The sequence below is a fragment of the Venturia canescens genome, chromosome 10 (genome assembly GCF_019457755.1).
Source record: "Venturia canescens isolate UGA chromosome 10, ASM1945775v1, whole genome shotgun sequence".
In the NCBI taxonomy this organism is placed as follows: Eukaryota; Metazoa; Arthropoda; class Insecta; order Hymenoptera; family Ichneumonidae; genus Venturia; species Venturia canescens.
Genome location: NC_057430.1, coordinates 14123831 through 14149034, shown reverse-complemented (window position 1 = coordinate 14149034; position 25204 = coordinate 14123831). Strand labels below are relative to the sequence as shown.

Genomic DNA, 25204 nt, shown 5'->3' with positions numbered 1-25204 from the left:
GAGGCGTTGCGGTAGCTAGTAGGTAGTGCCGCGAGCGGAGACGCTGCGAAGTCTAAAATAGTGGCGGGTGACGGATTTCATGTCTGGACCTGTCTGGTTTAATCCGGATTCCGGATTCGAATAAAAGTGTAACACGAATGAAATATCTTCTCAAAAAAGTTCTCAAATGACAGACTTTTCGAAACTCACGAAACAGGAAGTACTGAGCGGTTACGTCAACCGATTTTTCCTCAAAATTTGATGTCAATGAATTTCGCAAGCACAACAAAAAAGTAAGTCCTTTATTTACACGACTCAAGTCGAACATAAAGTCGTCAGAACAATGGATCACAACACCCGAATTTTCATAACCGTCAAACTCGAGCTTGAACGTTTGCTTTACGTAATAACGTACTTTTATTTGTATAAATGGAATCCCAAATAACGTACGAGTATTTTGTGCATATATGGCACATCTGGGGATCCATTGTTTGCTAACGAAAACGCATTATAGGTCCGTGGGTGACCAAGTTGTTTGCGAGGACAACGATTCAAATGGGTATGCCCAGGGTACACAGGAATACGTATATATCACCATATATAGGTTTGTACAGCTTCAAAGAGCCAATACACGATTGCTATATATGTGTGGATGTAAATCGAGTATCGCGATCTGTATACATGTACAATTTTACCTTTATATATGGAGTATTTCAGTCCCAATCGAATTTAACTTTTTCTCAAAAATTATCATCGTATCTGTCGAAAAACTATGGAATCGAATTCGACTCGAACTTTTTTGTTCCGTAAAAACGTTTCTTCTCTACGATAATAAGGTTCATCCGTGCACCATTCTCTTCGTTTTTTTACAATGAGAATAACGGAGTCGTCCAAAGTAGTGTTGGGTAAGAATTTGATTGAAAAAAAGTGTGTACAGTGACGAAAGTTTCAAAAATGTGAAAAACAATTTTTTCATTAAATAGAACGTCCGGCTCGCTCTCGGCTCCGTTGCAGGGGCCCGAGGCCCCGTTTTATTTCTGTTAAAAATACTTCCTTATATAATCGAATAACTGAAAATATGTCGATTTTTTTTGTGATGCGAGTGCTTCGTAAAAAAAATGAATATTTCAATAAATTCGATTGATCCATTCGCGATTGGTTTTCCTCTACGTTTATATGTTTCCGTGGCTCATGTATGCATAATGCACTGTTGCATACCTATAAGTAACACATGCCCGGAGTTAGGATCTTTGCGTGTACCTCTCTCGCACAATATTAAGCGGGAAGCGGGAGTGATCGACACTCTCGAACCGATTGGCTATAATACACACAAATTACATGTGTATACGCGGCGGTGTATCGAGGTAGAGCATTTGGGGCAAAATGGACCCTTACCTCTTCGTTCTCATTACCGTGTCGATTCGAGCATCGATCCTCTCCCATTCATACACGTTGAGCCCTTGAGCTGCACAGTTAATTGAGCCATTCGCACCGCTATTTTCAAACGTTTCTCTCTCCGGCTCAAACCATCCGATTTTAATTTATAACCAGTGATTTGGAAAGCTGAGAATCTCCCTAAATCCTTTTTCATCATGAAAAAACCACCACGGAATTATGTTTTGCAAAAAATCGATAAAAAATCATAACTCGTCGTCCAAATTGAATAATCCGCCGAAATTTTATCAATTTTTCAGTATTTCATCGTACTCTTCGTCAACGCCGAAAAAACTTTCGACTCCTGCATATAAAAAAGACGGGAATACTTCATCTCGAGATGAAGATCGAACCGAAATCGAATATGCTCCCCGCAATTAAACCGATGAAACACCTCCAGCGGATTAGACAAATAAAGAGCAGCTGAAATCCTCCGACGAAGAAAATCTTTTATTCACGCGTTTTCTCCGAGGATTAGGATAATCCTTTCGGGCGAAAAAATCACTGTGGTTTACCGGCGGGGGGCGGGAGCAATATCGATAGGCGAGCCAAGCCAACGGAGAAAAAAGGAAATCGTGATGGGTATGAAGCTCGGGCTAAGGATGTGGAAGCAGGGAGAAAAGGAGGAGGGCTCCAAGGCTCTAAAAAGTTATAGGATCGTGCGCAACGTACAAACTTTCCTCTTAGGATACATAGGACTACTTTGACTGATCTATATATTATTGCGTATAGTTAGTGTACACTTTTCTTCAAATATATATAGATGAGGCGTCGCGCAGCATCATGTATGCTTGCATACATAAGTGAAGGACTTTAATACTCCGAAGAATCTTGAATAAGCCAACGCTTCATGGAAATCCTTCCATTTAGAAGCCCCGCAGGCAAGTCTCATGCAAAATTATAAAGCCCTGAGGGAGTTTACACTCGTTTTTTTAAAAACTCTTACACCGTTTAAAATAATGTATGTCGATTTTAGAGAGCTTTCGTGCCTTCGAGATTATACACTTTTGCTGCGGGACGCCTGAAAATTAACATTTTTTCATCGACTCAATAGTTTCGCAGGGGAATAATGAAAGTGCGGATGGTCCTCGGAGGCGACGATTTATTTATCGGTCATATCAGGCGCGAATGGCCCGCGGGTTGGAAACCTTAAAATCACTCTTTTACTATTATTTTTTTAAGAATTTTCAAACGAAAATAATTCCGTTCCGTGAATTCTTCGAGTGAAAATCGACGTTGCAGAAAATCGACGTTGAGTGCTGTTAAATTTTCACAGTAAAACCAAATCCCTCGGGCGAAAAAAATTTTGTTTCATTTCCATGAAAATTTACAATTTTCACTGTAAACGTTTCCGCACGTCCGAGTTCGTCCTCGATTTCTACTGCTGTAACGGTAATTATTACCTTCGATTTTCTCCTCGCAGTGATCCGAAGGCCCGGGAGCGATTTTTCGAAACGTGCTGGATGATGAAATGTTGGTTGCAGCTGATACTCGAGGAAACGGTACCCGCCCCGGTGCCTGGAATCGTAAATTTTCGTCCTCGAATTTCGCAGGTAACACAATATTTGTCGCTAAAAATGTAAAAATTTTATAAAATTGAAAAGTTTGAATTACAGAGACAATTGGAAACGCGAACGGGTGAAGAGAAGGGTCGAGGCGTAGTGCGGAATCGTTGCAACTTGGAGGAGGAACAAGGAGTGTACACGAGGATGGCGAGTGAGCAGTTATTGAGTTATTAAAAGTAGGAAAACGCATGCGAGCGAGAGTTCCGGGACGTTTGATTGAAGCATTATCTCGACGTGACCCTGAGGCATGTAAATTAGCCTTCGGAGTGTATTGAATTGGAGTAACGATGTGCATAATTCGAATTGATCTCTGACAGATACTCGCAATTTGGGACAAATCGCTTGAAACTAAGACGCATTTAGAGGGTGGAATAGCGAGTGTGACGGCTAATACAGCGTGTTATCATTTAATCCGTCGTTTAATTGGGACACGAAGGCTGAATTAAACGAGGAATATAGCGAGGAGTGGGATGAAAGGCTGAGGAAGGAGAGAGAGAGAGAGAGAGAGAGAGAGAGAGAGAGAGAGAGAGAGAGAGAGAGAGAGAGAGAGAGAGAGAGAGAGAGAGAGAGGGAGCGAGAGGCTAGTTACAACAACCGGAAATCCTGTGGGGTATACGCGTCTTCAATGACACACGAGATGGCAGATTGTGTTCCATTAATTGTTCAGCTGGTGTGCGGGATACATTCAATCGAGGATTCTGTGAGCCGGGAGCACACATTTGAACACAGCGAGGGAGCTGACTGGCTGGCAGGCTAGTTGTATAGAAGCAAGGGAATGAAAGCCAACGGAGTGTGAACGAAGAAGGGTTGGCAGAGGGGGGGGGGGGGGAGGCTCGTGTCCCCGTGACCAACGATTCAAGGTCGCGGTATGCGGAAACCGCTGACATGTAATCTCGTGGTGTGCGTTCCCTGGAACGCAGTCTGGGCGTGACGACTGCGGAGTTACCAAAACGAATGGCACTGCGCGCGCGAGACCAACCGGAAGTAGGTTCAGTTGTGGAAAAAGCCTATAAAATCGGTCGTTCCTCCTCGTTTCCGGGGATCTGCGGGTTCTCAGAAAAACTTGAAGCGGCTAGAGAAAGCATGGTGGAGTGGCTTTCCATCATTTGAATCGTCCACAGCGCTTTCTCCCTCGGAGGCTTGCAGAATCGAGTGCAAAAGAAAATTGTTAATCCTCGTGGAGCCCTGGGTTTCTCGTTGCTTCGTGAGCGAGTGGTCAGGTTCGTTCGGCAAGCTTTGGCCGAAGGTTGTGCCAGAGGAAGACATGCAGGAGGGCTGAAGCGTGTGCACCGTCGACGGGGGGGAGAGCTGGTGGGGCAAACGGCGAACCGAGTCGGCGCGCCGGCGAGACAGAGCGCCGAGAAACGACCGGGAGTACCAGAAGGGCGGGGGTGGCTTTTACCTCCGAAGAGGGGAGAAGCAGTTGCAGGGGATGCCGGTTTTGGGACGCAGTTCCTACATACGGATCCGGAGTAGTGTATGTCGATGGGGGATGAATGCTGAGACTCGCACCACCACCATCAGCCAACCCTCCCCCTCCCTCCGCTCTCGCTCGCTCTCTTTTTCCCTCTTGGTCTCTTTCTCTCCCTCTATTTCACGCCAGCGAGTACGAAAAGCTAGTTTGTGTCAGACCACGGAGCGCTGAAGATGCTGCTCCCGGTTCGCGTTCCGGCTGGTGTCTCGACCTCGTCGTACTCGCGCTCTCGCTTGACCTCCGACATCTTAACGGCGGATAACAATAATTTATCCTCGGATTTATCGTCCCCCGCGTCGTCTCATCTGTGCTCACATATCTCCAGTGTTGTTTATCGTTCGCTCCTTCGCATCCTCGATCTCGTGATTCTCCCTGCCACGACACCAATCTCTTCGTCGAAACGTGCGCGAGTCAATAAACAAGCTCGTGAATCACTGCGATCCAAGCTCGAAACCTCGTGCAACAACACCATGAGCTGTTGCAAAGCAACGTTCTCTCGGCGTTCATCCCCATCCTCGAGCATCATCGCCCTATTGACTCTTGGTATTCTTCTACTCAACTCCGCTAACTACGCCCTCGGAGCATCCGAAAAAATATGGATAGGTGAGTGAGATTTTTCGCCACCCCTTAAGGCTCCCTCGAGCTTCAGTTTTACCTTTTTTAACATCGTCTGCCAGCCGATCCTCTCTCCGCTCGTGTACTCTCGTGCTTGTGTCTGGCTATGTGTGTGGCTGTGTGTGTACCTACGTGTTTACAAGTTGCTCGTACGAGGAGGAGAGCGAATTTTTTTTTCATATTCGAAAAAGCTCCGAGAGCCTCAAATGCGGGCCGGGCGCGCAGTAAATGCCGGAGGATAATTAAAAACTCCGAACACAGGAGACCGCTCTCCCGGTCTCTCTCTCTTCCCTTTTTTTTTATAATCCTTATCCTGGGGCAGTAATTTAAAAAAAAATGGTAAGCTCCCGTGTTTGTTTTTTGGCAAACGCTAAAAAAATAGTAGCCTCGCGAGGGTGCTATTTGACATCGTGAACTTGCCTTGTGCACCCACGCTTCAGCTCGAGAAAGATAAATAAAAACAAAGAGCAACCAGGCAAATTTTCTATACCGCGCCCGGACATTTTTGACGGTAGTGAGATAAACTTCCAGGACGACGAATGAGTTCTCGATGTCGTCACACACGGTCGTGGCTTTTCTCAAGGGGGTTTTTGAAATACAGGGAAACAAACGACTCGACTTAAGAGGAAGGAAGAGCGAAACGAACGTCGAAAGGGAGAGGAAAAGAGAAAACGTGCACGAGGAAAAGTTGAGCCTCGTGAACGCTGCAGAAAACTGTTTTTCTCCCTCTCTCGTCTCTTAGCACATTTTTCCAGCCCCGAAACCCCTTGAGAATCGTGAAGAATTTTTTGCCTCGATTTTTTTCAGCATTCCGCGATCCCTCCGGTCCCTTCGTCACCCACTTTCGTGCTTGTTCCCTTGTCTGGGTCGCTTGCTTCTTTTTTCCCTCGCGCCGCATCGAGAGGAAAAGTCGATCGCTTTGCATCCTTTTTTCCGTTCCTCTCCCATCCTCTTTGCGTGATCTCAATGTGCCGTACAGCTCACCATGACTGACGTACTTGCACACCACGTACAACTGAGACGTCATGCATTCGCTTCCTTTTTTCTCGCTTTACTTCGACGGAGCGCCTGCGTCAGCTCTTATTTTTCTTACACGAGTGACCTTGGATCTTTGCCACGATCACGATTATCCTCGGCCGAATATAACTATCGTAACCGATCATTTGGGAAGTCTCTTCGACATCCATTTTCCACGAATCTAAAGAAAAATCGAGCACACGCAACAGAGCTTTCATATCCTCAAGAAAAGAGTGTTGATTCAACCAAATGTTCTCGTCGGATCAACAAATCCTGGCGTGGGAACTGTTCCTCGTTGATCCAACGAAACTTCTGTTGCTCAAACTCTCTTTTCGCCGCAGTGAGAAAGGTTTATATTCGAGCCAGCAGATCGCGTGTTTGAATCATCCGAGTGTTCGTCGAGTAACCAAGCGCGCCGTTTTGCCCGCCGCGTTTCCAAGAATATCCTCAGAAGCGTAAAACTTGACAAAATTTTTTCTCGAAACCACCGTGAAGACGATTCGTCTATGGGAAATCGCGTGGAAAAGCTTCCAGCGCGTTATTTCTCATAGGAAATATTATTCGAGCCAGCAAACACTGTGATTGAGTAAACCGCGAGTACGTACGTTCAACGAACCGATTTCATTTTCCTCCCCAACGATTAATCGCTCCGCTAAAACCTCCGACGAGTCAGCGAGCGCCCTTTTCAATGTAAACCGATTGAAAAAAACTTTTTAATTGTGAAAATAACATCGGAATGGCCCGCCGATAGGGAACGGCGTGAAAAAAGCATGCTCTAATAAGTAGATTATCCGGCGATGACGTTAATCTCTGCGGAGCAGCAGCACCGTTGTGTAATACGCTGATCCTATATATGCGCGCGTAATGGTCCGCCCATACGAACATTAACGTTTTGGTATTATCGTGGCAGAGGTCGACGAAAGGTCAAGGGGCGAGGGGGGCTCGGAGGTGCCAGAGAGAGAGAGAGAGAGAGAGAGAGATCGAGTGCTCCGAGGATCCGAGCTGTTGGTGAGCGAAGGGTGTCATTGTACGTCTGCGTGTGGGTGGCTGAGAGAACGAAGGGTTTGTGGACTCGGGCGAGTCGACGAATGGACAACTACGGGACAACTGCGTTGAACAATGAAACGTGCTCCGTGAATTTCTCACTCCCACACATTATATAAATATAGACGTGCATGGGGGGAGTGGGGGAGAGACGAGGGCTCGAGAGTGACGACTTGACGAGTACGCCCGTTGTCACTCCCTCGCGTCACTTGCTCGCCTCGGCACACACACTCGCAGCCTCCGACGTACGCGTGCACACACACGATGCGACGGTCTTCCGGGGATTTAACCCTGTATTACGCCTCGTGCATACTGCAACGCGAAATTCCCTCGATGCATCTCTGCGTCACCGCCCGATCTGCGCAATTATGTTGGTAAAAACACTTTTTTCGTGTCAGCGAGCAGCGGAGAGCTCGCCGGAGCTAAGAATCCGAGGACTTTCTCGTTCGAATAAAAGTACGACTCGGAGCTTTGGATTTGTTGGCTTTGTGAGGCTCCACTTGGACTGAAATTGCTCGTTGAACTCTCGCGCAATTATTCGCGAAAAAAAACCTTTTCATTTCAACAACTGGAGATTCTACTATGGAACTAAGAATTTGAGAATTTTATCAATGGAATGAAACTAAAGCGCTGAGCTTTTTCGGGCTCGTTGATATACACGTTCGCTCGCCGGAACTCTTTCCTCAAGCTTTCCAGCCTCGTTGCTTTCCCGAGTGTGTGCACACTTGGGAAAAATTGTTTTTTTTTTTTTTTTTTCAACGGAACCCTCGACGAAATTCTTTGGATTCATCAAGTGTTCAGAAAATCGTTAAACTTTAATTTATTCAAATATTCATTTCAAAATTCTGCTTTTTTTTTGTTCCCTTGCACACGCTTTTTCAGAAGAGCAACAAAGTTTTTTCAGCATTCAAAGATCATTCATTCCCCACTAATTTTGCTGCTCGTACCCTCAAGCCGAATATTTTTAGCTCGAGAGAAACTATGTTTGTTTCGATTATTCGTGAGTGCATTCGAGCTCGGGGCTCGAGGGTGCTCCGATCTGTTGGTTTTGTCCGTGCGAAATGAAGTAACTGTGAGATTAAGTATCGCGTTATTAAATTTCTAATGTATTTGCTTCGAGTCGATTATATACGTTTTAACGTGCATATGATAAAACGCCGCGTGTATAGGAAAATGCGGATGGAAAAAGTGGAGTACTCGTTTCTTCCGTTCCATTTACATCGAGCGCATAAAACGCGAATGGATACGGAATAAGAAAGGTGGGGAAGGAGGGGCGGGGCGAGGGGGGGGGGGGGGAGGAGGAGGCCGGAAAAAAGGGTGATTTAAAGATAAAGCGAGTAAGAGAGGGCGACGGTGAAAGTAACGAGGGAGAAGGAGGAGGGAAAGAGCACGAAGTTGACAACAAGCGACGAGTGTCTATAGAAATAGGAGTCTCTTTTACCCTCGTTTCTCTTCTCGCTCCCTCGGGAGTCTGGTTGCTCGAAAGCCTGCGTCTAGGCTCCGGGACTCTTCATTTCAACTCTTCTTTCTTTTCCTCCTTCCGCATTTCCCTTCTTTTTTCCTTGCCTTACGAAAGAAGCGTACAGTAGCGAAGGTCGCTTCGTCAAGGCGTCAAAAGAATTTGTTTTCACCTCTCCTCTCCGCGTCTCGCGTCCTTCGATTCCCAAGTCCCGAGCTATCGCATTGAAGAGAGAAACAAAAGTGCGGTGTCCTCGTAACGAGCCTTTTTCTCGTGCGGTTTAATCTCGTTGAATGGAAAATAGAATTTTTTGCACTCGAACAATCGCGTTCTTTCGAGGCTTGCAAAATTGAGGGAAAAGTTGGCTCAACTTGGGGATCTTCACGAGGATCTATTCCTGACGTAATTATTAGCAGCTTTGCTGTTGACATCATGAGCGAATTTCCGATTGTTTCGGGCAAGCTTTATCCTCGTCTCGGTTTATCTTTCGGTATGGTAAAAATGTAGCAATGCTATAACGAATGGTTCGAGGTGAAAAAAAAAAACAAAATGGCTGTTGTTGGGGCTGGCGGTGGGAGGAGGAGGAGCGAGGAGAAAGGAACGAAAAAGACTCTTCTGTCGGTCGGCTTCTTTCATCCTGGTTTTGTTTTCAGTAAATAAGATCAGAAAACAAAGAGCCTCGACGACTCTTCGTTCGAGAGGTCGCACGTCATCGTTCACCATCGACTCTGTCTTTTCAGCCCTTTTTCTTTCTCTTTCTCCTTATTGTCACTCGATATCCACCGGGGCAAGGACTACTTACGTGCCCTTTTTATTCCCCCGGACAGATGAAAGAAAGCTCGTACGAGCTTTTCTTCCTCCCCCTTGACTTTTCCTCCTTATTTTTCTCATGTCGTTTCATTTCTCCGTAACGCGCAATTCCATTCGACGAATTCCCCAACGAAATAATCTCGCTTCGTGGCTCATTTCTACTGGTATAAAAATTAAGGAGCCAGCGATATTGGTTTTCCTTGTGCGAGGATGAAATTATAACACAATATTAGTCATGAGTATATTCCTCGCCAAGCTCCTCCGCTGCCTCGTGCGTGCGCGCCCGGCTTCTTCTCTTTTATTATTAAACTACGTTCAACTTCTCCGTTAGCCTGCGTAGCTCCAAGCTGGATATAAAAGAAGGAACATTGCTCCTCGTAAAGAAGCTCACCGCGCGGCTAGAATATAGCGGAGGAAGCGAGCTGGAACGGATACGAAACACGAGGAAAGAGGATTGTCCTCACGACCAATTATTACCATCTTTCCCGACATTATTACGACGCGGAAAAAAATCCGATCCCCAAACCACCTTCCTGCGCGGAGCAAATGTTTGCTTTCTATTTTAATTAGCTATTCCAAGGACGATCCTTTCTCGGCGCTGTTGCAAACAATAATGCTTTACGTCACCATTACCGGGCCCTTGACCCTGGCAGGTTTTAACGAACCCGACCATCCTCCGCGGCAAAAATGATTTCGATGCGCATTGACGAATTTCAGTGGCACGAGCGAAGCTCGCACTCACCGAAACCACTTCTTATACTGGTTCGATTTACAAGGGTAGGGCATAAACCTCGTGACCAAGGAACGGGACATTCTTCAAGCCTGTGGAATGAAATCTTCGAAATCAGCAGCAGACTTTCATGATGGCTGCCTTCTCCCCGAAAACAATCGATCAATCGAGCTGATATCGTTTGTTTTCATTCACCGACTCAGCTCTGTACGTTCACCGGGCGAGAGCTGAGTCGACATGTGCACGGAGCTCAAGACTCTCCGAAATTTTCGTCCTAACCGGACCTAACACGATTACACTCTAACAGGGTGATGGATGTCCCCGTGACCAGTTTCCCTGCTCCGGAACCGAAATCTTTTCCGTTTGGTTTGTTAATAAAATATGAGGCCGCTCGGTCGTTTGTTATTCAATTAATCGTGGAGGTTCGAGCGACTGTTTCTCGAGATTTTCAGAGGAAGTTGAGGCTCTCATTCCCATCGAACAATTCCATTTAACCTGAAAATATCGTGCTTCTCGGTATTCTGAAATTGAATATTTTTATTTATCATTTTGCTTCGTTTGCTGTATATGCGCGCTCCGAGTCCTTTTTCTTCTTCTTCTTCTTCTTCTTCTGCTTTTACTTCGCCAAGTTCAATTGTAGAAAACTCGTCTCGGAGGGGCGAGCACTTTCAGTTCTGTGCGCAATACTTCTCGATGCTGGTTCTCAGTGCCCTCAAGCCCGCGTTCAACCACACCCTTAACCCAGTTTTCCATCTTACATTCGGCGCTCTCTCTCCCGCCCTTTCCATCGAGTAATATGATGCCTCGTCGCCTTTGTGTGCTCGCTTGATGCTGCCTAGCCGGATGCCTCGTGGCCTCGTTCTATCTCCCTTGGCCTCGTCGAGCCTCGCTTTTCCTGTCGTCGGGAACTTCGACTCTTCCGCAACTTGGTTCAAACCGTGCATTATCCCTTTTGGTGTAACGCGATTAATGATCGACCGGGGCCAGACGCGAGGGAGATTGAAACAGCTCGAAGCTTTGGACGAAGAAATAAGGGTGACTGAGATAAAAATAGCTTGAACGAAGAGCGCCGAAAGGGTCGTTTGAAATAGCCGCAAACGGAACACATTCGAACAGCGCGCGAGCTTCTGACCCCTCGCACAAGCCCCTAGTTCGAAATTTGTTTCGGTAAAGAAATTCCTCGCGATATTGTTGCGTTGTCCCGACGAGCGGGGGTGTTCTCGCTCCGTTGTTTTCGGCAATGCTAATAACGCGGTTGCCATTTCCAAGCGATCCCGCAGTTTCCGGCTGCTACGGGAATTGTTGGGCTGCACAAAAGCTGCTGTAGCCAGAGAAAACACCGGAGATTCCGCGCATATGCGCCGGACTCTCTCTCTCTCTCGCCCAATGTGGTCTCCGCACTGATTCATTGACTTGGCGGTGTTAAAAACTCGATCGGTTTGATACACGAGGAACATCGAAGGGGAGAAGATTAAAGTGAAGAGCGAGCCACGATTGTCCATGAATATTATGAAAAGGGAGACACAAAGACGAGGCTTTTGTGTGCTCGAATAGAATCGAATTATTGTTTGCATAATCGGGGCTGCTATCGCAGCGCGTTATTCGATTCGCGTACCCCGAAAGCACGCGGGCAATAGCAGGCTCACAATTATTGATGTCCAGCTTGCTTACCAACCCCCTGCCTCCTCGCCCCTATTCTTCTCCTATTGTGTGTATCTCGACTCTGAATTTCTACCGAGCCGAGTGCGTGTGTGCGTCTCCAGGCTGCGTTTCGAACCCGGGAATTCCTGGTGACCTCCCGCCTCCCCAGCGTGGATTTTCAAGCTCCTATCTTCGAGGCACTCCATCTGTTTTGCCCATTGAATTCTATCGTAAATAGATGCGCAAGGGACTCGATATGTTGCGCATAAACGCAACATTCTCACACCCTTTTGTAGCGCCGCTTGCTGCTGCGCTCACACCACTCTATTCCCATTTATCGAGGGCTTTTGGCCACCGCAGGCTCAACATCCAGGAACAGAAGGACTCGTATGGCGTCTGGCGTTGTTTTGTTATATAACGAGGAATTCCATGAGGCAGCGACAGCGATTGCTAGCGGGGTGGAGTCGCGCGTGTGTGTATGAACGCCGATTGTGCAAGCTTCGTAGCTGGCACGAGGAATTAGGCGAGGAAGAGGATGATTTTTCCGGAAGCTCATTCTCTTTTCTATCCTCTCTAATACTTTTGCTCTTGAGAAATGTGGGTTCGAGGAGGGGGGTGAGAATTTGGTGCTGCTGGGAGTTAAGCCCTGGCTTATTTTGATCCATCCATCAAAAACGAATCTCCCTCCTAGTTCGCCTATCATATCCTTATCACATTTTCTCTGCTCTCTGGCTCCCTCTTCAATCAGATTCTCGTTTCAGCGTTTACTCTTTTGCGTTGTCGCAACGAGCCTGGAAAATGAAGAAAATCTTTGGCCTTCTCTCGCCCCTTTGTATACACACAATAATACGCGTACGAGCCTCGCTCTCTCGAGCTCATGCTCACTCGACTGTTCTCTCAGATACTGTGCGAGAACCTATGCGGAGCCCTCTCCCTTTCCTTTCAACTGGTTAGCCTTCCGAGAGAGAGAGAGAGAGAGAGAGAGAGAGTGCTTCACCCGCGTGAAATGCGATGCTTAATGGGCTGATTCGCTTTCTCCCGGTTGAAACAAGTCCGCCGCGGCTCGAGTTGCGAAACCCCTTTTGAAACATTTTATCGTCCAATCGAGAACGCTGCCAAAGGGTTCAGCTTTATCCTTCGATTTTGAGCCAGCGACCTCGTTCAGTCGAGCCTCCTCGTTCATCAGAAAATCCGCAGCAGCAGCAGCAGTTTTCTCTTCACATCGATCACAAAAGCTAGCGCCGAAGAACGCCAACGGAGTCGTACGCATTTTTTTTCAGATATTCATCAATGATGCAAAGCACGCGTTCGAGAGTAGAAAACATTGTTCTTTCTTCCCCATTACCACAGGAACCTCTCCCGGTCCTTTTCTCTCTCTCTCTCTCTCTCTCTCTCTCTCTCTCTCTCTCTCTCTCTCCCTCCCTGTCCTTCCGTCAGGGATTTCATCCCTTGTTGCCTGCCGAGTTCTATTCAAGCGAGCCCTTGGGGCTTTCACTCCCATGCGTTCTCATTATTCGTTAGCCGATCGCCAATGCATTCATCTCGTGTCTACTTCCGTTCGGCATTCACCTGTCATTATCCACCGTTGGATATAGCGAGGCTACAGCCTCATTCAAACTGCCAGCAATTTTTTGGCGGTGGATTACGTGAACTTTCGTTATTTGCTCGCATATTATTTTTATCTCGTGTACGAAGCCCGTTGGAGCCTCGGGGTCGTTTTTTTATACATTTTATTAACGTTCAAATAAATAATGAACCCCGACTCGGTCGCTTTTCACGAGGAGGAACCTCGAGACTTTCCCTCTGCAGTTTTCAACATTTAGCCCCGCCGTCGCGCATCCCCTATAGGAAATAGGTTTATACGAAGTCTGACAGCCTACGCTCCTGCCGCGGTTCATGTTCTCCAATAGTATATTTGACGCTAGACGCTCTCTTCAGATCCCGTAATCCGATATTACGAAGATGGAGAGCGGACTGGCATCGCGGAGCAAAGCTGATGCAAATGTCAGCCTCTTTCTCCATCCAGAGTCACTACCTTTTAGCCTCAGCTTTTATTTTCTTTCACCCTTTATTCCGACGCCTTAACACAAGTAAAGTAAAAGAGGAAAGAAGAGAGAAAAAAAGGAAGTAAGCAAAACAAAATGTGCATTTATAGAAACGCGAGCTTCTTTTCCATTAAAAATTTATTTTCCTTCCAGCCGAATGATGCAACTCCCATTTTTCCCGATTGTCATTCGCATTTATTTTCTCACGCGCGCTCTCTCTCTCTCTCTCTCTCGCCCCGAAGACTCTCTCCGCACAGCGTCAGCTATACATACGTCACAAAAATACGATATGCTCGTTGGTGTGCACTTTAGCGGGGCGCATAGAGTGGAAAGATGGCGTATAGGGTCGTGTTTCTACGTGAGCTCGGTGCAGAGTCCATTGCTCCTGTAACAACACTTTTTCATGCACGCTTACGTACGAGCCGGCGATATACATACGCGAGGATGAGTGCGCGGCTGTTTGCGCGCCGGAGCTGTGTCGACGAGTAACGCGAGAAGAGTTGGCTGCCTATCGCGAAAAGGTGGAGAGAGAGAGAGAGAGATATACTCGGCGAAAGACACGAGAAAAGGGAAAAACGAGGAAATACGTTGGAGCACGCGTGTCTCTGCTGCTGCTGCTGCTGTTGCTGCGGGTGTGCAGGCCTCGCCGCGCCTGTGTGCTCAACAGAGACAAACGATCCGATGCGAATGACGGAGACAACGCGAAAGACAACAAAACAAGAGAAAATAAGACTCAAACAGGCCTCGCATAAAAGAGTTGGGGGCTGGAAACAATGTTGAAAAGTGCGTGCGAGTAGCTGCTCGTAAAAGGGATGAAAATCCAGGGGCTCTTCCACACTCCCTTTTCCCTTCGTATCCCCGACCGAAAAATAATCCACGTTTTGCTCTTTCGTTCACTAACGATTTCATTATAGTTGGTTGGTAGATTCGTTGCCTTTGACAAATTCTAGATACTCTTTTTTTCCATCCTCAAAAGTTCGAAGATTAAAAGAATCGAGGATTCAATTGTTTACATCGACGTTCTGGTCCCAAATTGCACGATACTTGCCTCCATTTTCAGGGCGTCATGTTTGCAACATTTTTTCCAAAAATTTATCATTTTATAATCGACAGAGTTTGGAACTTTGAAAATGCTTGTTGGATCCAAACGAATGCACATCATTTCCTGCGATCCTCCGATCAAAATTCGTCGAGCAAGCTACAATATGTACGCTCCTGTAGGCACTCTCATTCGTGAAAGTTCTAAATCATCACCGAGTTGCTTCGCGAATGGAAAAAGTAACGCTTGAAATGGTTTCGGCACCGGAACTTTTGTGCAGCTGTCAAACCGATTTCTCTCAAACATTTGTTTTAATAATTATCTATGCTCGGTACCGCATTGATAAAACATGAATGTAAGTCTCAGTAGAATTTGATTAAAGCGATAAAAGTAGGTAAAAGCTCGAAAGGTTGTTCTCCGATCAGCAGTCCTACTTACGACCGTTTACTTTTATTCCCTTCTGATTCGCTCTGGCATTTTATTTCCTCGTGCGCGGGGAAGCTCTTATCATTTCTTCGAACCCTCATAACTTGTGTCGCTGGTGCGCGCGCCTTCCTTTATAGGAAAATAAAAAAAGTGCTGATTTATTAGAAGGCCAGATTCCGAAGGGCCGGTCGAGAAAATGTGGATGAAAGTGAAAAACGAGAAGAAAAAACGGCGAAGAGAAAGAGCGAAAGAGCAGGAGCGAGTGGACGGCGAGGGGGGAAGAATTCATGTTTATTTATGTGCACGCGGTGCTCGAGGGTATTACTTTTTTCAAGAACGAAAGCAGTGTGCTCCCTTATTATGATGATTTTTTCAAATGTAAGCCCGCGTTGGATGACGAATAAGCAAGTTGTGAGGGTCGTCGCGAGAAATATTTTAGCGTCAAATGAATTTATTTATATTCGCTTGAAAACCGCGAAGGGAATGTATCATCGCGGGGCAGCTCTGGCGATAAATAATCGAGACGTTCAGCCCCAACAATTATTACTACATTTCTTCCGCTAAGTGCTCGCGAATGGTGCGAGAGTGGGGGCGGGGGTGGGCTGGGGGGGGGGGGGGGAGGGGCTGGAGGGAACATGCTCCATTTTTTTCTTCTCCGAAAGTCGTTAAATTGCTTTTATACCCGATAATAGTCTCGTTTTTATCGAGCCATAGTTTTGCCGATATCGTGGGACCGCGAAGCTGCCTACCCCGAGCGACCATGCACCCTATGGCGCGAGTACCAGCGGGCAAACATGTAGCAACGAAGTACAAGCTCCCGTCGCCAAGAGTAAGAGGAGGGTGGGCGCAGAGTATGAGGGCTTCTGGACCAAATCGTCCACCGCACGCTCCGTGTGGCAAAGCCTCTCACCCTTTCACGACCCTCATCCCTTTTTCTCTCTCTCCCTCTCTCTCTCTCTCTCTCCGGGAAAGCAGCGGAGAGCCACCAGCGGGTAGGCAAATGGAAAGAGATAACGAAAATGGGGAAGGAAAACGTGGGGAACGAAGGGTGCGCGGCATTTTCCGAGGCACATGCAATGAGAGGATGGGAAAGAAAGACAAGGATCGGATAGGAAACTGGTCCACATATTTGCCCCGCCTCGTCGTCTTTCTCTTTCGTTTTCCTCGTTCAGAGGGTGCCGTCGAGTTCCAAACCACAGTGGTCTGCCAAGTGGGATTCCGCTCGGGTTCTGCGGCCCGATGTCCACCTCGCATATATACTCCCTCGTTCCTTCCGCACAACCAACCCCTTTAACTCGTAACACACTCGCCAAAGTTCGGAATTACCGATCGAACACTCGTTCCCCTTGTTCTTCGTCACGTTCAATCTTTTTACCTTTTTCTCTCTCTCGAATTCTCTTTCCAACCTCCCCCTCCCCTAATGTATCTTCCAATTTTGAGCGTTTTCTTCTCGACTATATACCTATTTGGATCAACATCGAATCCATGCCCTTCCGCGGATGGCAATCCCACCCGAAATTAGGGACGAAATGTCCAACGGTAATAAACTTCGGAGTCGTTAGGAATCAACTCCTATCTGAATCTACAAATAAATCCAAATTGCCTCGGAATGCTCGCTCCAACATAAAAGCCAGCCGTTCGATTGATCCCACCCATTCCCTATCATTCCTATCGATGATAGTCGTTTTGAAATTTCGTTCGCTCAACGAGCTGTCCTCATTGTACTCGACATCCGGATTTTGAGCAGCAGAAGTCGTATATGTACTCTTTGCTCCGAATTGAAGCTGTTGGTTGGAAAATATTTAAAAAATCGTCGTCTGCCGTTCAACGCATCGATTCCCTCAATATGTTCGCTGGGTGCTACACATTTTCAATTGTTCATCAGCATTTCCAAGTCACTGATAACTCTGGAAAAGCGTTGTAACGTCAAAGGAGAAAAAACTGGTACGCGACGCGGCTCGGATCCAAGTGCTTGAATATGTAATTTATGGTAGTCTCGCTGAAGTTTTTCGAGTTCCCAAGATTAAGGTTTTCTCTCTCGATTTGATGAAATTCATTTGGCGCTACGCCCTTAACTGTTATTTCGTTTGGGTAGAAAATTGAGGCATTTTCGTTTGGAGAGAGCGAGCGTATAACGGAACACGAGAGGAGAGAAAGTGGGAAATCAGGTAGCGAATATTGCAGCATATAAAAGGGGGAATAAAGTTTTTGATAAAATGGCCGTTGGTGGAAAAATGAAAGTATCACGGAGGCTCTTCCGAGATCTTTTCTCTCCTCGTACTCGCTATACACGTCGTTTTGAACAAGCCCTGCTGAGAACGATTGCCATCGTATTACGAAAGATTGGAGAATCGCCCTCCAAGTTTTCTCATTTGCTTCCCTCCCGCACGCTCTCGCTCCAGGTTTTATTTATTTGATCGCATAATTGCAACGCGAAAAGCTAAAATTCTAACGAAGCTATTGGAATCTTTGTTCCACAGCGTATCCCCCTGTGGAAAATCTTGCGAAATTCGGGTTCTTTCTTCAGATATATATACGTACGACCTCGAGGCCGCCAATTTAACATCTTAACACGTCTATTCGAGGCTAACGTTGAGAGCCGCGAGGACGTTATGACGTTAGCAGTCTGAGGTGTGTTCATTCCGGGTGTAACGGGCATTTTGCGGTTATACGCACAGCAGATAGGTCGCGGCTGACATTGGCGTGTCGGAAATGTTAGTAGAGCGCAGGAATACCACAGAATCGAGGTGCTAGGACGTACAAAGTGTCTCAAAAGTTGTCCGGCAAGCTCCGAGGGCCAAGTAGAGCGTGAAATTCTCGAGAGGAAGCTTCTTCGTCGTTATTTTTTTGACAATGAGACGTTTTGGTATAACGAAATATTCGTTGAGAAGTGAGGCTCGATGGGGGAGGTTGGGAGGAGCGGAGCGTTCTATTTTTCGAAAAATTCGAAAAAAAAGTTGACTAAAGACTTTTCCCTTGAAACAAGACTTTTAGAAGATGCTGTACTACGCACGAGGATTGCAACCGGATTAGAGCTATTCGCCCGGATATACGACATCTGAATAACCTTCGCTGCATCATCTCTCCGGTGCAGCTCGCGCCTCGTTTGCTCCTTGCGAGTAAAAAGCAGCGGAGTGTAGGCAGGCGAGGTAAACTCTCCGCACACATAAACATATTCCCTGAGGGGAAATATTATTTATAGAGGTTTCCTCCTGGCGAGGGGGAAACACTCGCGGTGTTTATTCCTCATACGAAATTCATCGTGTTTTCACTCCCGCGCGCTCTGGGGGGTTAATTTAACATTTTTTCTCAGGTAAAATCACGGATGGGTGTGAAGGTAGGAGAGACGTCGCGCGGAAGTAGAATGGAAAGGATTTTTGTACTCTTCCGGGCGCTCCGCGAAAAGATATGACAAAGTATTTATTTAAATTTCCATTGGGAGTTGAAGCGAAAGAAGAGAAGCGTCAAAAGGGGAGGGCGCGCGCGGACGAGGCAAAAGGGCGACACGAAATGTTGGTGTATTCGGACGTGTGTGGTTGCGCGACGCGGCGCGGTGTCGGGCGCCAAAAGGAAAAGCTCAAGCAGTAGAATAGTCTCCGTTTTGCCTTTAGCACCGGATTAGAGCAGCTTCAGCCGGGATTCACGAGACCGCTTAATCATTTTCATCGTCCTGGTGTTCATACCCACCCGCCTTCCACTCTCCCCGTCCCGTCATTCCCTTCCCTTACCCCCGGGTATCTCTCGCACTCTCCGGTGACGAGGAAAAGGCCGATGTAGAAGGTGAACGTTCGCGTCTGCTCGTTCGGTCCCTTCCATTCTCAAGAGCGAGAGCAAAATACACCCCGTGCCCCATTTCCGGTACAACTCGCGCTAGTTTCGTTGCTCCTGCCGCGCTCGGAAGAAGAGGCACCAAGAGAAAGCGAGGAACAAAGCGGAATCCAGAGGGAGAGGCAAAGATAGGTCGGAATCCCGAGTAAACGCCACTAAATCTCGCACGGTTCGCCGACCATTTTGAAAGTATCATAGCCGCGAGCGAGCACCCCCTAACGAAAACCCTTGCCCCCTCCCCCGGCCGGCCTCCTTCCAAGAATAACCGCGATTTTACGGACTCGGAGAGTTTCTGCTTTCAGGGTAGATTTTCAAGTGCTAGATTACAGCCACGGTGTTACATCAATCCTCTCTCGTGTTTGTGTTTTAAATGAACACGCGGAGATTATTTTTATTGGGAGCTTCTCTGATGGAAATATATATTTCGGATAGCGGATAGTAAAGCAAATATTAGCTGAAAAGGTTACTCAGTTAGTGCAATTATTCAATTAGTTCGAAGGCATATATAAAACAGCTCGATCGATGGCGAGGCGAGGGGCGGAATCGCGAGAGTGCGTTAAACGTTTTCCATTCGAGCTTTTCTAAAACGGGGCACACGCGCTGCGTCGAATTCTTGAAAACACATAACGAAGAATCAATGACGCGATTCCACAGGATACGATCCATTTGCAAGAAAATAATAATAAAGGAAATGAAAGGGAAAAAAAGGCGGGAGGAGAAATATGCCGAGGATGAAATTGCTCAACCGATACGATTGGAGGGTATAACGCTCAGCTACGAATTTACGAGGGCGATGACGTTTTCACTCGGTTGTACCGATCCAACGATAAATCGCGGCGTCTCGTCGTGTCGTTTCGGCTTGCAGCCGACGTTACGTGAGATACGATGATACGAGATTCGTTCCCGTATGCACCAGACACCGCTCACACGCGAGGCCCGCCTGCACACGTGTCACATCCGCGCGTTCGAGCTGCGCGCTCTCTTTTGTTCCCTATTTTTTCTGTCTCTTTATTTTCCGTTATGCTTCTTCTTTTGTGGGCGTGTCTTTTTTTATCGTTACCTTTTTTTACGAAGCCCTTCACAAGTCGGTGTTTCGTTCAGCCAATTTCGCAAACGCTCATCCGGCGTTTTGCCGACCTGCCGTTTCCACTCTTCCGCGCGCCCACGCGCATCTTTTAATTCATTTTTCATGTCACTCATCTTTTCTCCCGACCAAAAATTCGGCCGGATATCGCTCCTGCTGGAATCTACCGTTCGTACGTTCCTCGAGCGTCGAACCATTATCGTTATCGACGTTCAACCAGCACCCCTCGCGGTAATCTTGTTTCCTCCCCCGCGTGTCCCAACCACTTATCCGGCTCGAATTGTCCTCGCTGCTTCCACGACCGCACTACGAGACCGCCCTCATCGTCGATGTATCAACTCAGGGATTTACCTTCGCTTCGCATCGTTTCCATATGTGTCTTAGCTATACTGAAATCATCCACCGTTTCAATCCCCGTCAAGAATTGAGGCTAATTTTCCGCTTGCCACAGCTCCTCGCGTGCGTACAGTCGAACAACGCGTGGTTTGCGAACAGTGGAAAAAATTTATCTCAAAAACGATTTATCGGTAGGAACGACGTTGCTGCCAGAAAGTTTCGATAGGAGAATATGTGGACCTGGGCTTGAAGCTCGAAGGGATCAGGTCGCATTTTGTTGAATAAAACGACGCATTTGAAGAATGAAATAATGCGGTTACACATTTCGTTGCGTTTAAACACCAAATCAAATAATCCAAGGGTGTGTAATAATTCTTATATAATCAAAGTGCTTAATAATCCTTATGGAAAGTAAATCGAATGGAGAATGAAGTATTTATGTATATGACGAGTCGTTGCCAGAGTTTTTACCGGAGTTATAGCGTTTTCAATTGTTTTCGAAAATTTTTCAAATTTGTTCCTTTGAGCGGAGCTACTTTTTTTTTTTTTTTTTTACAAAAAACGATGGAAAAAACGTGCTTTTTCGCAATTTTTGGCAAAATGGCGACTATTGTGTAATTTTTTTATACAATCGTATGATATGCGCCATAGCCATTTACCTATTGAATCGAAAACCATTTTTATTTTTTCTCCGATCATCCATTCGAGAGATTTTATCAACAGCGCACACCCATCTTTTTTTTGGACCTGTCTTCTTCTTCTTCACTTTTCTCTACGACAACTGAGTAAAGTGAATGTAAACAACATTTTTTTGTGTATTTTTTAAGCTTTACATTTCTATATTCATATTTATAATTTATACCGGCAAAAAAAAATCGTGAAAACAGTCTTTTTTTTTGCCCGTCTAATCAGGGTATACCCCTTAATAATTAGTTAATTGCGGTAGTCCAGAGTACGCAGAAAAGCGGACAAGCATCGAATATCAAGTATTTCAGGCTGTTGTCACAAAATCTACTACAAACGTTGTTTCGAGTTTCCTAGTAGATTGGCTCACCTTTGATATTCCCTTGAGGACCGTAGTTACATACCAAATACCTGATTCTCCATTCGGCATCCTTTTCATAATCGACGAGACCACAGCCTACGTGCGTTGTTTTGGCCCATACCAGTTGGGTGTAGTGATTGACCGGCTCCCCAGGAAGCGCCACATCCCTAGGTTAGATTGGATCCAGCATTAAGTTTTCTCTTCTTAACACCATAAAACTGGGATCAAATACAAGAATCAAGTACCCGCTCGAATTTGTACGGAAACAGCACTGAAAAAATTTCTTTTACTCTTGGACTGGAGTGTTTATTAAAATTGTCAGTCAAGTTTGGTCTTCATCCATTCTAACCCAGTTTTTTTCTCACTCGCGATCCAGCCTCCTATAATTTGATTAAATTCGGGCTGGTTGGAGCCGTTTGTAATTCGGAAAAACTGGCTGCCCGCTCAGTCAACGTTGCGCGTGTCGATGCACGGCCAAGCGGTCACCCAACACAGTACCAGCCTCGGCTATCACTGTTAGACGATCAATCGGTAAGAAAGTGTTTTATACTCACTGGTAAGAATCCGCCAGTGTCCTGGAGACGTTCACCACTTCGCCGTACCACAGTGTCTCAACGAGTGCACTGGCGGATGGAAATTCCCCGGGACCGCTTTTTTTTGTTTCAGCAAGATTTTGGCCAAGTTCCGTCCCATCTGCTGTATAAATAAAATTGAGTCGAATAATTCTAATAATTCGAATAATTTTTTAAATTGTGAATCCAATTATCTTCGAGGTGTTTTAATGACGGATAAAAAGCCTGAGATATACAAAGTTTTTTTCACTGCCACGCTTCTTACTTTCCACCTTTATTAGAATGACACGAAATTCGTCGTTTTACACATTCTCACACTTTTGTACCGTCCGAGCGTTCTTGATAGAAGCATTTTTGGCTATAAACAAAACTTGAAATCATTAGAACGCAACATGGCCTAGCCTGGTGGTTTTAACTCACCGAGTTTCCTTTGCCCGCCGTGTTTGTACTCGCAGCCATTGGCCCAGTTTTGAGCAGTGATAGCTATTTCATCGGACCACTTCTACAAAGAATAATGAATGCACGAAAATTGCGATTTATTAAGTAAACCATCCTTTATGAGTGTGAACAAATCTTTCGATTTGAGGCTACCGCGTCGAGCGTATTACCAGGTCTCCCAGTTTCGCAGATTTTCGCTGAGGTCCGGGCTTTCCTTTTAGTTCACATCCGAGTGCCACCTTTTTTCTAAGCTGGTTATGAGTCCTGAGAATTTCGGTATATTCCTCTGGGGTCAGACCTCGTTTGAAGACTCCCAAACCACAAGCTGGTGGGTCAGTTACCTGCAAATCAATCGCAAGTGAATTAAATTTTGCAAGATTTTTTGTATCATTTTTGTATCGATCGGTCGATGCGTCGAGTGAACAAGCGAGAGAAAAATCACCGACACCCTGAAACCGGATGCGAAATGCTCGAGACTCGCCGACTCGATCGGGAGAATCGTTCATCGAAATCGATTCCAATCCCCAAAAATATTGTTACCAGTATACAGCTCAAAGTAACTAAAAATCGAGTTTTGGGAAAAAAACGTTTCTAAAGTACAAAAACGAGTTTGAACCTTGCCAGTTCGACTCGGCAAAACGAAATCAAGGTTCGACTGGTATTTATGGTTACTTGTTCATTGACAGAAGTCTCAATCTGTTCAGACTTGGATTTTCGTTTCTAGACGACTCAGCACCCTAACGATTCCTATCAGCCCATCAATTTGGCGGCTGTATTTATGCTTCATAACGAATTCATGCACTTCACAGTTAGCAACGCTCTTTCGATGGGTTGGGTTTATCGAGCATATTTACCGACAATTCAGCCCGCTCGTCCTCCGTTTCTGGTGATCCTGGCGCAGCCTCGGGTAATTCAACAGCCTGCGGATCAAAGATTTCCATTATAAATAAGTCTGTTGAACAGCTAGTTCGTAACATTGTACGATTGGATCGATCTTTCGACGGGTTTATCAGGCATATTTACCGGCGGTTCGGTCCTCTCGCCCTCCGTTTCCGTGGATCCTGATGCAGCCTTGGGTAATTCCACAGCCTGTAGGTCGAAGATTCGCATTACAAAAAGTCTGTTCCACAATTCACGTTTTACAAAACTCGCAACAACGTATTACGGTTAGCAGCTTTTGACAGATTCATATCGAGTATATTTACCGACAACGCAGTTTTATTTGCGTCTGCTCGATTGGATTGCGTGTGATCGGTTGCTACAGACTGCAAATGAAAGATTTTTATCAGGAAAAATTCTGGTCAAAGGCATTGTTTTCGTAACTGACACTTCGCCTCCCTCCTTTCGAAGAGGTGAGAGGAGTCTATCGAGAATTCAATGACACTTTTTTCCATAGCTAAAACACAATTTCTACGATACTAAAAAAGATGCTGCTTTGTTTTTCAAAGAGTAATGATTTTTTGGTAAAAACTGTTCAAAAGTAGGAAAAGGGCGCCTCGTCAGACCTTGAAAAGGGGCTTAATTTATTAGTTAAAATGAACAAATGATAAAATCGTAATTCGAATAATATTTATTAAATTAATTATTCAACAGCACAATTTCAGGAAGCATGATTTATGGTCGTAGCAATTTTCTCAACTGATGCAGGGAACGAGGCAAATTTTCGTTAGAATCGATTCATTGGATGATAAAATAATGAGATCAAGTTCAAAGTCACTTACACAATTGTGTCTCGTACAACCTTTACATTTACACGATGACGACGCCTTCAAATGCAAATTCTTCATACACAATGGCACAAGTAAAAGGCCTAAGATTGCGGCGGAAGCGATAGCGTACCCAAACAAACCCATTTTTCACAAAATTTGACAATTGACAAAATGCGTAAAAAAAGGATCGACTGAGCTGGGAGCACTCGACTGTAGAAATGGACCGTTACTCAACGAGTATTTATATTCACGACGATTGTCGTTGAATTTGATATCGCAGACGCGGAGCAAAGAAACGTGACAATTAATGAAAAGAATGGCACGAAACCAATTCGGGGTCCTTTCTCATCATTTTTGTGCACACTTTCGCACATTCTTGACCGACTCTCTAATCAATTTGACTTCATTTTTGCACCGCTGAATTTCATCCCATTTGCTTTGCTTCACACTGAATTCTATTTTCCTATAAGACTTTAAGCGAATTCGCTGTTACGCACTTCTGGATTTTCCTAACCCTTACTAGTCACACCTCAAGTTTCTGGCGTAATAGTCACACGGGGTCCAAAGTACCCCACTCACTTTAGGGGACGATAAATAATTGAAAAATTGTAAAAAAAAAAAGAAAAAAGATAAACGACCATAACGATTTTATTCTATTCGTATTATTTTTAATATTAAAAAAAATGTCAAAGAAAAGAATGCAGGAAAAATGACTTTTTTCACAAAAATTGATGTAGAAATCGTAATTTTCAATTAAAAAAAGAAAAATCAACTCGTCCGATAAACCTGATAAATCACGCTTTCAGGTAGTATTAGTTAAATTTGCCACGCTGGGGTGGATCGGATCCCAGATCTTCGCACGGTCTGACTTGATCGACTACCAAAACTAAACTAACGGGCCCTTTCAAATAATA

General features: G+C 45.7%; 2 protein-coding genes across 7 annotated transcripts in view; one reads left to right on the top strand and one right to left on the bottom strand.

Moving 5' to 3' along the window:
* Positions 1-4409: 4409 nt before the first annotated feature.
* Positions 4410-25204, top strand: part of GluRIB (Glutamate receptor IB) — a 169598-nt gene continuing 148803 nt past the window's right edge. For 4 of the 5 annotated variants that reach the window (XM_043431214.1, XM_043431213.1, XM_043431215.1 and 1 more), the window contains exon 1: positions 4410-5055. In XM_043431214.1, coding sequence (XP_043287149.1) covers positions 4626-5055 — 430 coding nt within the window. In that variant the 5' untranslated portion in view covers positions 4410-4625. The remainder of the gene's footprint in view (positions 5056-25204) is intronic. The other variant, XM_043431216.1, reaches the window with a different exon arrangement.
* LOC122417593 (venom allergen 5-like) lies at positions 21324-24488 on the bottom strand. Of its 2 annotated transcripts, XM_043431223.1 has the most exons (8): positions 24303-24488; positions 23787-23846; positions 23605-23670; positions 23436-23501; positions 22752-22922; positions 22564-22645; positions 22126-22267; positions 21324-21738 (listed from the first exon to the last, which is right to left on the bottom strand). In XM_043431223.1, the coding sequence occupies exons 1-8, from the start codon at positions 24432-24434 to the stop codon at positions 21564-21566; spliced, it is 894 nt and encodes a 297-aa protein (XP_043287158.1). In that variant the 5' UTR covers positions 24435-24488; the 3' UTR covers positions 21324-21563. The 2 variants fall into 2 exon arrangements, with proteins under 2 accessions (XP_043287158.1, XP_043287159.1); XM_043431224.1 differs by lacking the exons at positions 21324-21738; positions 22126-22267 and adding an exon at positions 22353-22501.

Excerpts from the sequence above, each read along its gene's own strand:
- LOC122417593 (XM_043431223.1), bottom strand. The coding sequence starts at position 24,434 with ATGGGTTTGTTTGGGTACGCTATCGCTTCCGCCGCAATCTTAGGCCTT. Across the intron at positions 23,847-24,302 it reads GTTGTACGAGACACAATTGT|TCTGTAGCAACCGATCACAC; the intron begins GTAAGTGACTTT and ends TTTCATTTGCAG. Across the intron at positions 22,923-23,435 it reads ACGAGCGGGCTGAATTGTCG|GTAACTGACCCACCAGCTTG; the intron begins GTAAATATGCTC and ends ATTGATTTGCAG.